This window comes from Polistes dominula, unplaced genomic scaffold (genome assembly GCF_049000335.1).
Source record: "Polistes dominula isolate Pdom_NZ unplaced genomic scaffold, Pdom_raw_medaka contig_532, whole genome shotgun sequence".
NCBI classification, from domain to species: domain Eukaryota; kingdom Metazoa; phylum Arthropoda; class Insecta; order Hymenoptera; family Vespidae; genus Polistes; species Polistes dominula.
The window spans coordinates 50,972-67,966 of record NW_028301057.1 but is presented as its reverse complement, the minus strand read 5'-3'; the positions used below and the strand labels follow the sequence as shown (position 1 = coordinate 67,966).

The following is a 16,995-nucleotide window of genomic DNA, read 5'->3' as shown; positions in this document are numbered from 1 at the left end:
CTGTTTTGGGTCAATCTGTAAAGCCAGACTTTACCCGGGATCTGGGCTAAGAGAGAGAGAGAGAGAGTAACCCACCAAACGAGTAAATGATAGTGTTTTATCCGATGTTACTATTGCTTTAAGATGTTTAAGATTTCCTGGAAGATTGCCTTTCCTTGGTCGTTTTATCGTCAGACCCCTGAAGCTGCTCGGGTTCCGTACTGCTAGCGCCGTGTAGGCAGGCAACAGGATTTGTGTATGATGAGGAAATTAATTCAACTTTGCACAAACACTTCCAATTTTACGAAAATAACAGTATATTACTAAATAAAGTTAAAATTACACAAGATCTTTATTAACAGTAAAGCAAAATAAAGTACTAATATGGCTAAGTTAGAAGTTAAGTTTAGTCGCGAAGAGTAAGTAAACGATAGATGCTGTAAATCGCTAACAAAGTAAAGGCTAATTTTTAATGCGAACTCTACTGCGGAATATGGTAGACTGCCGGCAGGGAAGAACACAGTTTTTCCCGTCGGGCCCGATCCGAAAGGGTGGGAACACCTCCCACTTGCGCAAAATACTTCCCTCACTACCCACTTTCATTCGGTAAACTGCAGATTTTGGGATATTACATGCTGCTGACTACGATTCCTCGAAATGGAAAAATATCAGTTTCTATCAACTGTGGATTCTGCTAATTTAGAAAAATATCGTTTTTCGTCTAAACAGATATCAGTTACGGTTACCCGTAGATTTTACAAAAAGTCACGCGCGTTCTATCTTTGAAGCGTGATCTCAACTGTAGTCAGCAAGAAAGTGGATACTGTAGGACTGCAAAAGTCTACCCTTTACTTACTTTCTCACGATCATGAACGACAATGGATCCTTGCCATCACATTTACGTGTGATCAACTAATGCTAATATCGATGGTCGTTCATGAAAGTGGTTATAAGACAAAATTAGGAGTACAAATTTTACAAGGTACGAATATAGCTAAATAGTAATCGACTAACGACTTACAAATAGGACACTCGCATAATTGGCTCAGCAAAGTTCGAAATTAGTCGTCACTGGGACGTGACACCTCTCCCCCTAAAGAGAAGCGTTAGGGAATTTATTCCCTAGGGCTTCGCCACCCGCGGATTTTCTGAAAGAGTTCATTGTCTATTTGGAACGACACTTGCTTACCGGATGTATCGTCGGTTTGGGAGCTGCTTGTGGCCCTCAACGTTTGAGGTCTGCCAGCCACGCTGCAGGTTAGTTGTTGCTGCCCCGTGCAGATTTCTCGAAGTTCGGTTCCCTCTTCCATTTTTGATGTACATTTAAAGTCCCTTCTGGTCTTCAAGTGGAGGAGTAGGCCAGTTATGGAGCCCCAAATAGCACCTAATAGGTGTATGCTCCACCCATACACTGTGTGTAAGGCGTAGCCACGCAGAATAGAGTCGATCACTAACTTAACCCTTTCGCTACGGCAGCCCCGTCCGCCGAAGTACCGTCACTGACGGAAACTCGCGCCGAAAAAGCACAGGCGCGTGGTTTCTGAAAGTTGTTCTAAGTCTAAAAGGAACTGTGCTGAATAAAACAATCATTGCTCTAATTAAAAGAATTACATTGTTAAATGAAAAGTCTATAAAATTATTAATGTACAAAGTACAAAATTATAGGTAAAAGGATTTAAATTACAAAACTAACGATAAAAATGTTTAAAAATTAAAACGAGAGGAAAATTATTAAAAAATAATGTGTAAAAAAACGTAAAAGAAAAAAAACTAAAAAAATTCTGTGTGGAATTCTGAAGCAAGGATCTAACAAAGGCCAAATCGCAATTTTTGCACTCAACCGCGAATCCGTTCTTTTATCATTTTTGCTACAAATCACACATCGTCGTCTTCTGTTTTTCGGCTCACAAAATGTGGGAAAATTCCTGTCAGTTAACCTCATCGGATTATCAGCGGGTCTGCCTTGACGTTCCGTTGAATTATGACGATACTTTTGGACTATCTGTTTTATCAGCGTCAGATGAAATTTTGCCATCGATATTGTTTCTCTCCGATTATGTTTGTACATACAATATGCGTTCCACACACAGATGTCCATGAGGTGGAAGAAAAATTTTTGATACCATTTTAGTGATTTTCGCGTTGAGTTTACGGTACTTAGTACCATGTCCACCTTATCTACAATTCCCATTGACTTATTGTAATCTGTGATGCAAATGGGCTTCTGGACACTCTGTTGCCCTCCATATCTCGATACTGCTTCAAAATTTACAGTATGTAAAGTGGAAATCATATAGGCTTCTTTTTTGTCCATCCACTTCAACGCTAGCAAGTTTTTTGTTGCACGAAAACATGCTCCTCCTCTTTTCAGTCTCTCTTCCATCTTCGGCATTCCTTGACGTCTTTTCTTGACAGTGCCGCATGCATTTGTATAGTTATCGTGTAAAAAGTTAAATAATGCTGGGCTCGAATAAAAGTTATCAGTGTACAGTGTGTGACCTTGGCCTAAATGTGGTTGCAAGAGCGATAAAACAATGGCACCTGATTTTCCAATTCCGCTAATGTCACTTTCTGTAACAGTTGACTTTCCTTCGTAAACTATAAGATCTTGGACATAGCCTGGTTTACAATCACAGAGTATGTATGATTTTATTCCAAATCGATTCCTTTTCGACGGAATGTACTGCTTGAAGGACAGCTGACCTTTATATAACATCAAGCTTTCATCAATACAAATTTTTTCATATGGATAAAATGTCTCGCAGAACGATTTTCGTAGCATGTTTATTAGGTCACTTAATTTATATAGACCATTTTCAGTCGGCCCTTGTTGACGGTAAAATGTATCATCTGTAGTATCCAAAGATACCGATCTCTGTTCATTACTTCACTGAAAATACTACTGTGTAAAAATTTATCCGTACTCCAATACTCGTGTAACGTTAGTTTTTTATTACGTGTCATGAGTAGTGACAACGCAAAGAAACAGTACATTTCCTCTAATGTCGCGTTTTTTTGAGTATACATGTTGGTATTGCTCTTTTCAGCCGAGTAATAATTAGTCTCATCTACAATATATTCTACGAGCTCTTAGTAAAAAAATAGTTCGAAGTAATCGATAATTTTTGACGATCTTCCTATTTCCTTCTTTAGTCCTGAATTTTTTGAGGAAAATTTACGAATCCTTGGTGCGAAATTTTTCGATGTCCATGTTGTGTTGCACTGGGTGTCCTTTGTATTATCGTCAATTAACTCTGCTTCTGATTCTGAAGTGCTGCATATATTATTTCTCCGTCGTCTTTTACACCGGTAGACATTATTTTCATTTTTAAAATCGGTTACTTCAGTTTCACACATAATACTATTTTTATGCTTTGTATTTATTCTGAAAGGGCCTAAGATATTTTTGTAAATACATTTTCAAATAAAACCCTAACCTCAAAAGTCTAATTTTTAGTAGTTATACCTTAAGCCGATCTATAATTCCTGTAAAAATTAAATATGTAAAATCGTTTACTGCCTAATGGATTCGATAGAATGTTCGCTAAAAAACAGTAAACGATCGAATGATCCAATCCAATTCGTCAAAAAAATCAATGGAAAATGCTCTGCCGATAACAAAAAATGTTGCAATCGATTATAGATGGCACTTGTACAGATCATTTTCGATGCCGCACATATGCGGCGCTCGTACCAGCAGTCGTGGCGTGGATGCCGCGTATATGCGGCGCCCGTACCCACAGGTCGTCGAGTGGATGCCGCATATATGCGGCGCTGGGCGCGAAAGGGTTAACTAGTTTGAATATAAATACAATGCCCAATATTGCAGCACTGACTGATCCGAACTTCAAAAGTCCGTTTCACACTCGTGACGTTACACTTTCCGCAAATTTGTTTATATCATGTTCACTCACAAAGTTCATTAAGTTCAAAGTTTCTGTGGGCGGCACCTTTTGTCTAGCTGCTCCATTAAATTTCGGTAAATCCAGACTTGGAAGACGAGGCCCATAATGAAGAACAGGAAATTCTAGATGACTGGTTACAGATGAACTACTTTCGGCTTGCTTTCGTTGATCATACAAAATATTCATCCTTTCCAACGCTTCTAAATAAGTATCGTAGGTGGCACGGTAAAGGTCGTCCTTGAAATATGAAAGCTTTAATACTTCTTCCTATTTATCTTCACTTAATCGCCTTATTGCAATTTTTATAGCATCATGAGTAACAGAAAATTTGCTCCAAGTGTCTTGCAATGCTGTTTTTCGAACTTTCACTCGTTGAAAAAAAATATTTTCTTCTCCGACACGAGTTAGAGTTGGTGACTCTCCGAGGCATCGTTGATAATTTTGATGAGCTCCATCTGCTCATCAACATGGTTCTTCACATGACTGACTCTCATCTTGATATTGTTTTAATAACCATGCTCTGCTACCAAAAAATGTTAATTAGTCAAATGTAAAGAATGAATTTCCAATAAAGATTTTAATGAGTAAATTGAATGACGCTACTGCGCTTGTTGAGGAATTAAGTGGGCTAAATGTGAAGAACGCCGAGCATTTGCTGTGAGTGGTCAGATTTATTAAAATTCGTACGTATAAACCCCGTGTCGGTTGAGATTCAAAATGAGAAGCCGTTGAGCGAACCACGTTCCGAGCTTTACACAGAGAATATCACAATGAGCAGACTAGAGACGGTCTGATTATATTAATCAGATAAGATCCGGACGATGAAGATTATATTAATCCCACCGAACTTGTACGTTTTGAGAAGACGTATGCAAAGTTGAGAAGACACGTGCGGTTGGAACGAGATGTAGAGAACAAGTGAAGATTGCTGCCTGAGAAAACGGCGTCACGGCGCTTCTTCAACCGCCGAGATGAGTTATGGCGAGTCTGCATTGAGCGACAACTGTCGCGAGTTCTGATTGGGAATTCAATATCCTAAACATTTCCGCCCGCCATCAGTAACGAAGTTGATGATGAGTTATGCTGCCTTCTGAGGGGCTACTGAGAGGATTGCGAGCTTGGTGATTGGCCTGGTGAGTGTTGTGGTAGCCGTCTTCAGCGATACAACCCTGGTGAGTCCATCCTCCCCTGGCAACAATTTGAGCACCCTAGCTATGGGCCATTTTCCTGGAGGCAAACGCTCATCAGTAAGGAGAACGAGTGAACCTTCCTGAATCTGGTTGTGAGCGTGATGCCACTTTGAGATGGCTTGTAATTGTTGTAAATACTGAGTTGACCACATGCGCCAGAACTGTTAAACTCGTTGCTGGATGAACTGCCATCTGGAGAGCCGACTTGCTAAGATGTCCAATAGTGAGCCTTCAGGGACAGCGTTGAGGGCCGTTCCGATGAGAAAGTGCCCTGGTGTGAGCACTGAGGTATCTTCTAGATCTTTGCTGAGCGGTTCGAGTGGTCTGGAATTGAGAATGGCTTCAATTTAAGCGAGGAGTGTGGAAGTCTCCTCATACGTGAGCAGTGTGTCTCCGACAGATCTTCTGAGATGAAACTTAAAAGACTCGACTACTGCTTCCCATTTCCCACCCATGTGGGGGGCTGCAGGCGAGTTCAAATGCCACTGTGTTTTGTCCTGAGCTAGCACAGAAGAGATCTCCCGGCGTCCTGAAGAGCTTTCTGAGAAACATTGCATGAGCTTAACTTCAGCGCCCAAGAAGTTGGTGCCACAATCAGCGTAGAGGTCTGACGGGACACCCCGCCTTGAGGTGAAGCGTCTGTAAGTTGCAATGAAGCCCTCGGCTTAGTAGTCTGAAACGACATCGAGATGAGCGGCCGAAGTTAATAGACAGACAAATACACAGATCCAACCCTTGTGAGTCTTGGAGTCACGTGCTTTCCACGTCTTGAGCGTGAGCGGTCCAGCGTAGTCAATGCCTGTGTGAGAGAACGGGCGTGATGGAGTGACTCGCGCCCGAGGTAGTTGGCCCATCAGTTGCTGAGCACGGATCCCCCTGTAACGAGCATACACCACACAACTGAGAACATATGACTTCACTGGGGCTCTTCCTCCGATGATCCAGTAGAGTTGTCTGATGAGTGCCAGAGTCGACTGAGTGCCTCCATGCATCGTTTTCTTGTGAGCATAGGCGATGACGAGTTCTGAGAGCCTGGAGCTACGAGGGAGAATTGCTGGATGTTTAGCCTCGTACATGAGTTTGGACCTTGAGAGGCGACCGTCCACCCTGTGCACACCGCCGGCATCAATGAATGCGGTGAGCCTAGAGAGTGGGTGCGAGCTTGGCAACTGAGATTGTCTTGAGAGCACTGAGATTTCTTCTGAATAGTACGCCGATTGAGTAGCCTTGACCCAAAAGAGTCGAGAGTCTTCCATGCTTTGAACTGAGGTACAGGCTGCTGGTGTCGAGTCAAGCTCTCCTGAGAGCCTCTTGATAAATCTACTGCAGAGAGCTGTAACTCGGAGCAACCTGTTGAGCGTTGAGAATCGATGAATAAGATCCCACTGATAACTCGGAGAAGATCGTACCGTGTGAAGTACAACACGAGAACAAGCTTCTTGCGCGCATGAGTCATTAGGAGCTTCTTCGACCTGAGCCGGCCATGATGCTATTGATTGAGTGATCCATGGTGGTCCCGTCCACCATAGAGTGTGCTTTTCCAGCTGATCTGTGGATATCCCACGCGATGCATAGTCAGCTGGGTTTGATGTGCCTGGCACATACCTCCAATGAGCGTTCCTTGAGAGTTCTTGAATTTTGATTACGCGGTTGCGTACGTAATCCTTCCATCTTGATGGATGAGCCTTGATCCATGTGAGTGTTACTTGAGAGTCCGTCCACAAAATTGTCTTAGTTATGTTCATGTTTAGAGTAGCGCAAACATGATTCATGAGCGTGGAGAGTAGCAGCGCTGCTGACAGTTCTAACCTCGGGATGGTTAGCCGCTTGAGCGGTGAGACCTTTATCCTTGAGCAAATTAGAGAGACCTTGGTGCCAGTGGACAGCGAGTTGACAACGAGATACTCAACAGCTGCGATTGCGAATTGCGATGCATCAGAGAAGCCATGTAGTTCAACAGCTGAATTAGAGAGCGTGGTAAACCAACGTGGGATAGAGAGCCTGGCCAGGCTAATGAGATCTTGTCTGATGCTGAGCCATTGGGAGATGAGCTGTTCCGAGAGTGATTCGTCCCAGTCGAGATTGTGCAACCAGAGAGCCTAAAGAAAGATCTTAGCTTTAATTATGACTGGAGAGGCGAAGCCTAATGGATCAAATATTTGTGCTACTTCTGAGAGGACGAGACGTTTTGAGAATCGTTTGGAGGGAGTAGACGAGATTGTTGAGAAATCGAACACATCCTGTTGAGGTGACCATTGAATACCAAGGATTTTGGTATCGCAGTCATCGAATGAAATGCTTGAGGTCTCGCCAAGCTCAGACGAGACCTCTCTCAACAGTTGCTGAGAAGTAGAGTGCCACTTAGCCAGCGGGAATCCACCCGCATGGCAAAGCCGTATGAGTTGGTGAGCAGTCTCTACGAGGTCTTTCACTGTATCAGATCCTCCGAAGATGTCATCAACGTAACGCCCGTGAGTGATCGGTTTCACAGCAAGAGGATAATGGGAGCCTTCATCTTCAGCGAGCTGAAACAGCGTTCTTACAGCTAGGAACGGTGCTGACTTAGTTCCATAGGTTACTGTGGTGAGCTGAAAATGAGATTCAACATGCTGTTAATTCACCTACACGATACGTTAAGGATCCTGGTCATCTGGGTGTATCTTTATTTGCTGATACATCTTTGTGATGTCAGTCGCAAACAGATACTTGAGTTGGCGTATCCAAATAAGCAAGTCGAAGATGTTAAGCATCAGATTGGGACCAGCGTGCGTGATGTCATTGAGCGAGTGACTAGTGGAGCTGGCGCTTGAACCGTTGAGAACAACTCTGAGCTTCGTGGTTTAGCTGTCTGGCTTGAGCACCACATGATGAGGCAAATAGTAGTGTGACCTTCTACCAACTGAGCTGTCATCGAGCTTGATCATGTGTTGAGCTTGTTCATACTCAGGCATAAACTGAGTGTACAGTCGGTCGTACTGAGTGTCTCTGCCAAGTCGTCTGAGAATTCGTTGGAGCGATCGATGAACTGTCTGATAAGAATCTCCCAGGACTGTTGGTGGCGACTTAAGCGGTATCCTGACGATGTAGCGCCCTGTCAAATCCCTTGAATGAGTGATCTTGAAGTGGAGCTCACACTCCTGCTCCTCAGGAGTGAGCGGTGAGTTGTCCGATGATGGAGGTTCTTCTTGGACCCAAAACCGTGTCAACAACTCTTGCAAGGATGAGTTTGATGCCTGAGATCTGCCATGATGAGTCGTCCTTGCCAGTGTGACAGGTGCCTGAATTGGACCAATTACCAGCCACCCAAAGACGGACAACTGAGCAATGGGAGATCTGTTTAAGTGCCTAATGATGTTAGGCCTGATGAGTTGACCGTAGAAGTCTGCTCCGACTATAACCTCTACTGCCCTTGGAATGAGAAACTCTGGATCAGCGAGATTCAAACCCTTCAGGTGAGGCCATACGGGTTCCTATTGTATCTTTATGGCCAGCAGGATGGTGGTAACTGTCTTGAGTACGTAAGCTGAAATTGTCACTGTGAGTGGTCTATACCTTGATTGAAGGTTGAGAGTGACAATTCCTCTTGTTTGAGAAGTCCGTTTTCTGCCGACACCATAAACGTCCTGCCTTGAGTGCCTTCGTTCAAGATTGAGCTGCTGGGTGAGTCTTTCTGAGACGAACAAGATTTCTGATCCAGGGTCAATGAGCAAACGAACTTGAACTGACGTTGTTGTGGAGACGACTATCGCGGTCGCTGTGGCCAGCAATGTGAGATGACTGAGATGCACTGAGCTTGACATTGGGTGATCGCAACTCTCAACGAGCTGCCCTGAGCTTCATGCTTGAAAGGACTTTTCGGAGGGAGCGGGTGCATCCGGCACCTCCTGAGCGGTCTAAGCCCCATCTCTTGGTGGACCAAAGATGGTTAAGAGGTCAGCACCCTGCAACAAGGTATGATGGAAGTCGTTGCATGTCTTGCAATGCCGTCGGCTGTTGCACTTCCTCAGATTATGCCTGCCTAGACAATTGCAGCATAGGCTCCTGTCTTCGATCAACCTCACCCTTTGGTTGACCGAGTAGCCTCGCATTCTTGGGTAGATCGCGATGTAGTGATCTTGCCCACAACAGTCACACGGATATGCTGTCCGGGACTGAGCTGGACGAGAAGTCTGATGAGCTACCGACCTTGTTGAGCTGGCTGGAGGCTGTTGAGATGCCTGATGCGAGCTTGCCCGAGTAGTCATAGCCCCCTTCTGCACATTGGATTGAGCTGGCGTGGATGAGGCTTCCATGGTCTCCAATGTACGAGCACGTGCGACCAGAAATTCAGTGAGCTGGCTGAGTGTCGGAAATTCATCGGTGGAGGCAAGAGATGTCTCCCACCTCTCGCGAGTGTCTCAATCGAGCAGTCCAGTGAGAAGAGTGACCATGAGGCAATCATTATTGCTCTCCACCGTGAGTGTTCTGAGTGCCTAAATGGTCTCATTGATGATGTTGACCATTTTCGTCAGCGAGGTGGCTTGGCGCTTTTGCATCGGTTTAAGGTTGAGCAGCCTTTCTAGATGTGATTTGATTATTAAACGTTTGTTCTCAAACCGTGAGATGAGCAGTGTCCACGCCGATTCATATGAGGAGTCGTCTGGAGTGATGTTCGCGATGAGCTCGTAAGCCTCTCCTTGCATCGCTGACTTAAGGTACTGGAATTTCTCCAGATCACTAAGGTCTGAGCGGTCTCCGATGACTGAGCTGAACATAGCCTTAAAGTCAGGCCATTTCCGGCATTCGCCACTGAACGTAGGCACTGTTAGTTCAGGAGGCCGGGAGCGGGCACGAGCACCAGCCTCAGGTGGAGGAGCTGGTTGAGCTGTCTGCGTGAGCTGTTCTCTGAGTCGACCAAGCAATCTCTTTGTTTTCAGCATCAGCTTTAACTCGGTGATGATGACCATCTGAGTAAGGTACGGATGTTCCAATTGGCTGGGAGGCCAATTAATTGCAAACGAGCTGCGCGTGCTCGAGTCGGAAGGTCTAATGCAGCTCCTCAAGGTGCTCGAGCATCATGTTCACTTCCGTCAAGGTGATCCCCTCGGAGGGCTCACTGATCTGACTGAGTATGTTCTCCATGGTTACAATAAGCTCATTCTGAGCCCGTACGCGCAGTGTCAGTTCACTATTGAGTAGCACCGGAGATTAGCTCTTGGTCCGGGGACCTTGGCCATGAGCAGATGTGATTGGTACCGCCAAGCTGGTCGGTTGAAATGGCTGAGCGTTTGCTTGGTCATCATGACTGCCTGATGCCTTGGTCTTTTTAATCTTCTTCACGCACAAGCACCATCGTGATGAGTAATTGAGATGTCTGCATTGAGTGTCACTGCTTGATAAGTTCACAAATGAGAATCACTATTGATAAGTAGTGCCAATGAGAAGCTAATGTCGGAAAGATAACGGCACTGTTTGATAAACACCGCGAACGAGATGACAATACCCCACGCTACTCTGGAGTGAGAGAGGGGGAACTGTTCGCGGGTCGCGCGAAGCGAGTGAGACACGTTTCGCGAGAAATAGATGGCTATATCCCACCCTGCTCGTGAGTGAGAGAAGGGGGTGCGGCTCACGCGTCACACTAACGCGAGTGATACGGTACTACTTCTCACGACGCAAGAGCGGGCGTGAGACGGCACTACGTCACGCGTAACTACACGACTTGAGATGGCACTATTTCGCACGTAGCAAAGCAACTGAGAAGGCACTACTTTTTCGAGTAACAAGAGAAGGCGTGACACGGCACTACGCCACGCGTAAGAACACGACTTGAAATGGCACTATTTCGCGCGGAACAAAGAGACTGAGATGGCACTTCTTTTCCGCGTAACAATACAGCGATTGAGATGGCACTACTTTACGCGGAGCAAAGAGATTAAGATGACGAAATGAACCGCACACAATAAACTTTACTAATTTTTATAAATCTGCACTGCAAATGCTCGATCCGGCTCGAAGGACCAAATGTTAGAGAAATGAGTGATCTTACTTGATATGGACGCCGAGCAATTGTATAAATCTGCGAATACTTCTCCCCGGAGACTAGCAGCTGTTATACTAACACAGATTAGTGGTAGGAATGCTCTACAAAAATATATGACAAAAAGGACCCTCCTCTACCTGTGCTTTTAATTTCTCACCAGCACTTAGTAGAAGAGCTTACAAGTGACAGCATTGTGCTAAATGTTATTATTTCATGCCCCTTTATCTTTCCAAATAGGTTTTCTGGTGGGTCAAATGACCTATTAATTTTTTACTACGGGCCTTTAGTCTATACGCTATCTGGTGGCTAAATTAAAACTAAGGGTATATGTGCTGAATTGCTGACAGATAATTTCAACTACACGATATTCATGTTGAAATATTTACATATATTTTTAATTTTTTGACTTGCTTTTTTATTATTGAAAGTAGAAATAAAAATAACTATTATCGTTAAACCAAAAAGTTGTTGCAAATAATTTTTTTGTTTGTCATACAGTTACCAGCAAAAAAAAAAAATATAAGTAAAGTGTATTGCTGTGTATTTAGTTGTACAAGCAAAGCTTGTCGTGATAAAAAAATTAGGTTTTTTTCATTTTCCAACTCTTAAAAAACATTTTTTTTATCGAATAAACAAATTTGGGGATAAAGAAATGATTGATAGACAAGACAATTACATTACATTTATAACTTAAATTGTAATAAAACTCAGACAATATCAATTTCTACTAAGAAAAATTCATTATTCTTAAGAGAATGTAAAAGTATAGGGATACAAGTTCAAAGTGACCGAATGATCCTAAAATTCTTCTCTTAAATTAAATCAAAAGAAGTTTTAAGTATACTGACTAGTATTTCTACTTTTGAAGTATTGAATTTACTGGAAGAATAAGTCGTAACCGTACGATCAAAACACAAAACATCTTCTAGATTTGACTTGCGAATAATGATTTTGATGACTTGTATGATGCTAAAGCAGAATTTATCTTACCCTGTATTAGCAAATTTATTTAAATGCTCTAAAAATTCCTGCTAAGATATTATTCAATTTAATTATAAAAAAATGATAATTTTATAAACGTTCTCTATTATGTTTATATACGTAATGCATAGTAGCCTACAAAAGCTAGTTTATATTTTTGCCGCTAGGGTAAGCCACGCCCCTTCCAGAGACCCTAATACGATAGGTTTTTTCACCGCGTTATCCGGGAAAGAAGTGAGTAACGAACGATATTTAAAATAATCGTTGTACAGTTTACCTAATGGCATTGCCTCCGCGTCGTGATCGCACGACGTGGATCAATCAATCATCTCCATGCTGCGATCAAAATTACGCGGCGTAAGCCAACTTGGAAAAGACGAACCACTTGCGGGGGCGCATCCCGTGTTTGAAAACTAGTGTTGTCTGCCAAAGGATGTCTGCACGGCCCTCATGTGAGACGCCGCGGCCGAGTGTAAAAAAAGGTGTTTTTATTTTTGCGGTGGTTTAAATGTTATCGCGTTTCGACGCGAATGTCACATTGTGCCGCTGTTCGACCGATAGCCACAGTTTTTTCAACTATTATTTTTTATATGTAATCAGTGAAAAATAATTTGAATAATAAAAAAAGATCATGTCAGTCAAAGTTTTTAATTTAAAATACCTTTTTTTTCTGAATATTCATTATATATTGAAGTTTTTGTTCTTATTTGTTGCTATTCCGCATCATCATCCTCTTCTGACAATGAATCGGACTCAGAATCTTCTTTCCCCGTGGTAGATTCGTTCTTTTTATTACCTAATAATTCACTTTTATTCTGCGCAAGGTTCTCGTCAAAATCCTCATCTAAAGATGTTGAAAATATTCTTGGTCTTTTATTTCTTCTGTCTCTATTTACAAATTCGTCAGATGATTTATTTATTTTTATATTCATGATACCTATTGTTTATGTTGGCAAAAATTGAAAAGGAAAATTGCCAATCACCTTTCTAGTTACACTTACTGTGTACGATCCGAAATGATCGTACGGTAACTAATTGTATTCAAACCGCGCGCGTCCGATTTTACCGACTAAGATTCTAGTTCGATATTTATTACGAACTAGCTGACCCGGCAGACTTCGTACTGCCTCAATCGATAAATAAAAGACCTAAACTTTTATATAAAATAATCTTAAAACAAACAAAACGAGTTCGTTTTTAATAAAAAAGGATTTTTTGAATGAAGCATAAAGTCTTATTATTATTTTCGACACATCATGTTGCTTACTTACAAAACAGAGTTTTCCTGAAATACTGGCTATTTATAAGGTTTAAATTTGATATTGACAGACACACATTGTTATGATACAGTCTATTAATCAATTTAAAGCTTTCACATAAACTATATTTTTAGTTTTGTTTTGTGGTGCGTAAATAAACAAAGAAGACGGTTTTCTGACGCGCGAACACGCGACGTATAATTGTCCATGCGCGAAACAGGGAAACTCAAAGTTAATTCCGCAAACTTCTAACGACTGTCCTTGCGATTTATTTATGGTCATCGCAAAGGCTAGACGTACTGGAAATTGTAAGCGTTTAAAATCGAATGGTAAATCCGTTGGAATCATCGGTATCCGCGGGATCAAGACATCCTCTCCTTTGTATTTTCCTTTTATGATTGTTGCCTCAATGACATTTTTCATCAGCTTTTTCACAGCCAGTCTTGTTCCATTGCACAGTCGAGGTTGATTAATGTTACGCAGCATGATGACAACTGATCCTACTTTTAACTGCAAATTGTGAGGTGGTAATCCAGACAATTCCAGTGAATTTAAAAACTCCGTAGGATAGCTGACTACGTCATCCTGGTTCATAAGGGTGTCGACTGTTTTGAAGGAAACCAACTGTTCTGGAAGAAAATTCTGAATGGTCGCATTGAGATCCTCGACATCTTTATTTTTCGCCGCCAATATTGCTCGTTCACCCAGCCAATCATGGTTATTGAACTTTTGCGTTTTATATGGGAAAACACGCTGAATAAGCTCCTCTTTTGAGTCTGTGATGTGACAGATATCTGTGGGTAATGTGATGAATCCGGTCGAGGTGTCCACTGCAACTTTATTATTTCCAATGTCTAACAACTGCTTCGCAAACACATTTGCAGTTTCATCTTGTTGTAAAAATACTCGCATGTTAGTTGTTAATTGGAGTGTCTCTACATACTGCCACAAATTCGATGATTTCAGGCATGCATTTAGTTCATCAGCAACAGTTGATCGGGGAATAACTGGAAGAGTCTGACGAAAATCACCTGACAACAGAATCATGGCCCCACCAAAAATATATTGGTTGTCACGAAGATCTTTCAACGTTCTGTCCAGTGCCTTCAGTGACCTCTAATGGGCCATTGTGCATTCATCCCAAACAATCAATTTGCATACCTGTGGGATCTTGGCCATTGCGCTATTTTTGGCGATGTTGCAAATTGGTGTTTCGGTCATTTGCATGTTTAATAGTAATTTCAAGGCAGAATTTGCAGTTCGCCCGCCTTCTAGCAGAGTCGCAGCTATTCCAGATGAAGCCAACGCTAGAGCAACATCATTTCGCGATTTAATCCTCGCCAAAAGCAATGAAATTAAGAACGTTTTTCCGGTTCCTCCGGGAGCATCAAGGAAATAAATTCCACCAGATCCACTGTTCACAGCTTCTATCAAAGTGTTGTACGCAATTCTTTGTTGTTGATTTAAATGTGGAACATTTGTACGAACTGTCTCGGCCAATGCTTTAATGTCGTACTATTGTTCTCTTTGCAACTCGTGGTTTAATGCATCGTGCATATGACGATTTGGTGCTGTCATTCCCAAACACGACAATACTTTATTTGCCGTCAATAAACACATATCTTCTATCATGATCAATGTCTCATTGTAAATTTCTGCAGTCATTTGTAGTGTAGGATTCAAAGTTTGACGGTGCACAAGATGCAAAACATCCTCAGACATGTTATCTCTATACTTAACCCACAAATCTTTTGGATTAGAGGGTAAACATGTCGATATGATAATCGCAAACAATGTACGAATTTGATGCGGCGATGAAGATATTACGGAATCCTTGAGCGTATCATCCCAGTGCGAATCGTTCTCAAGTAAATGTAATAGTTGACATACCTCACAGTAAGTCGCAAACAGCTGTCCATTAACTGTTCTCAGTTGTTTAAGCGATGTCGGACCACGAACATTTTCCAACAACAATCGCAAATAATAACATTCATCGTTATTTGGATGTACTGTGTAGATGCGACCCAGAGCGTCTGAAGCAAATACATTTGGATGTCCATCAACTGGTGTTCCTTGTTTTCGACGCTGAAACGATTTCGATGATGCATTCCATGTGTAATAGCGTGGCATGTAAGCATATAGCAACGTGCGAGCAAAATCACCAGTTTAACAGACTGTGAAGAAACTTGTTAATGTTGTCGACGGTGGACGTTCCGCTCTGTCTGCTGCGTTCGATTCATTAAAATAAACTCGTTGACCATTTTCTAAATGGACTGCCAAATGGACTACTGTAGGGTGTCTTTCATGGATCGCAAATGAAAAGATACGCAAAATTGCTTCGTTGCTACTTACATAGCGACCCATCTGGTATTGTGATATTTCATCAGTTGCATTGGTTACAGCAAAAACAGCTATATCGCTACCTTTGTTAACATATTTACATATGTACTTTATCGACTTCACAGAGTTACAATATTCCACATTGATGTGAGTCTCAAAAACTTTGGACAATATTGGCGAGTATAGCACAATCCAACGATTGTCTACATCAAAATTTTGGCCTCTTACCTTCACAACTACCGATCGCCCATTGTCCGCAACTGATCGCTGACGATACAATGGGTATCCATCATTTTTTACTATGGTTTCAACAAGCAGGTCTCTTAGGTATCGCTTGGAACCCTTGCCGTAGACCATACAGGGTGAATTGAAGTTGAAAAGTCCGCAAGGTCCATGTATTATGTGTTTGGTAACTACTGCATGCAATTTTAAGTCAACTGTTTCATCTGGAATTTCAGCTGTAATTATGGAATCCATCTCATCTAGCCTTACTATGTCCACTAACCAGACTAAAATGTGCGCATGTAGCAAACCACGCTTTTGCTATTCTACAGAGTACATCCAACAACGGACTCGGCCATACACACAATGCTTTATTAAGAAATTAATGAGAGATTTTAATTTTTGTTTTTGTTTAAAGTTTGTTCTAGAATTAAAATTAAAAAAAAGATTACAAGAGACGCGGATTGAGTAGTCGGAGAACAGTCAGCTGTTAATCAATGAGATTTAAATCAATAAGTTTTCGGTTTCTAAGATGTTAGTTGCTAATCAATAAAACGTTAGTTGTTTATAAATGAATTGAGATATTAAGGGAAAAAAGATCGAAATCAGTTGTTTAGTTGTATCAGATGCAAAACCATTCTTTTCGATATCAGTTGTAAAAAAGTTTTACTCTACATTAAATAAAAAAAATTGTGTTACTCTTTTTTGTGTTTTACTTGTTACCTTTTAAATTACATTTCGTTGATATTTATTCGCTTTATTTTAAAGAACGTTATTATACAAATTCAAGAAGTTTTAAGACGACGATTTTATAAGTTCGCCAGCTTCATGCAGCGCTGTTGTCAGTCTGTCATCTTCCAAAACGTGTCCTGTGAAATCAGCTTCTTCGAACATCATCTTAGCTGAGGTTCTTGCCTCTGAGGACATCATCTTAGCTGCGATTCTTGCATCTGAGGAAATCATCTAAGCTGCGATTCTTGCATCTGAGGAAATTATCTTAGCTGTGACTCTTGCACCTGAGGAAATCATCTTAGCTGTGATTTTTGAATCTGAGGAAATCATCTTAGCTGCGATTCTTGCTTCTAAGGAAATCATCT

General features: G+C 41.9%; 3 protein-coding genes across 3 annotated transcripts; all 3 read right to left on the bottom strand.

The window, feature by feature from the left end:
• Nucleotides 1-5,576: 5,576 nt before the first annotated feature.
• LOC149031524 (uncharacterized) lies at nucleotides 5,577-6,819 on the bottom strand. The gene is made up of 2 exons (XM_089175734.1): nucleotides 5,797-6,819; nucleotides 5,577-5,747 (listed from the first exon to the last, which is right to left on the bottom strand). The coding sequence occupies exons 1-2, from the start codon at nucleotides 6,817-6,819 to the stop codon at nucleotides 5,577-5,579; spliced, it is 1,194 nt and encodes a 397-aa protein (XP_089031860.1).
• A 354-nt stretch (nucleotides 6,820-7,173) lies between these two features.
• Nucleotides 7,174-8,874, bottom strand: LOC149031523 (uncharacterized). Its single transcript, XM_089175732.1, has 3 exons — nucleotides 8,593-8,874; nucleotides 7,975-8,520; nucleotides 7,174-7,662 (listed from the first exon to the last, which is right to left on the bottom strand). Exons 1-3 carry the CDS (start codon nucleotides 8,872-8,874, stop codon nucleotides 7,174-7,176), a joined length of 1,317 nt encoding a protein of 438 aa, XP_089031858.1.
• A 3,916-nt stretch (nucleotides 8,875-12,790) lies between these two features.
• LOC149031522 (uncharacterized) lies at nucleotides 12,791-16,153 on the bottom strand. Its single transcript, XM_089175731.1, has 5 exons — nucleotides 15,512-16,153; nucleotides 14,899-15,421; nucleotides 14,498-14,838; nucleotides 13,590-14,452; nucleotides 12,791-12,965 (listed from the first exon to the last, which is right to left on the bottom strand). The coding sequence occupies exons 1-5, from the start codon at nucleotides 16,151-16,153 to the stop codon at nucleotides 12,791-12,793; spliced, it is 2,544 nt and encodes an 847-aa protein (XP_089031857.1).
• Between the last annotated feature and the right edge of the window lie 842 nt (nucleotides 16,154-16,995).

Bases quoted from the DNA above. Each gene is read 5' to 3' on its own strand.
- LOC149031524 (XM_089175734.1), bottom strand. From the start codon at position 6,819: ATGAACATAACTAAGACAATTTTGTGGACGGACTCTCAAGTAACACTC. The intron at 5,748-5,796 runs GTATTTGTCTGT...ATGTCGTTTCAG, and splicing joins CTCACAAGGGTTGGATCTGT to ACTACTAAGCCGAGGGCTTC.
- LOC149031523 (XM_089175732.1), bottom strand. From the start codon at position 8,874: ATGTCAAGCTCAGTGCATCTCAGTCATCTCACATTGCTGGCCACAGCG. The intron at 8,521-8,592 runs GTACTCAAGACA...CCTCACCTGAAG, and splicing joins CAGTGACAATTTCAGCTTAC to GGTTTGAATCTCGCTGATCC. The intron at 7,663-7,974 runs GTTGGTAGAAGG...TCTCATTTTCAG, and splicing joins TCAAGCTCGATGACAGCTCA to CTCACCACAGTAACCTATGG.
- LOC149031522 (XM_089175731.1), bottom strand. From the start codon at position 16,153: ATGGATTCCATAATTACAGCTGAAATTCCAGATGAAACAGTTGACTTA. The intron at 15,422-15,511 runs GTCTGTTAAACT...AAATCGTTTCAG, and splicing joins CATTAACAAGTTTCTTCACA to CGTCGAAAACAAGGAACACC. The intron at 14,453-14,497 runs GTATGCAAATTG...ATGGCCCATTAG, and splicing joins CAATGGCCAAGATCCCACAG to AGGTCACTGAAGGCACTGGA.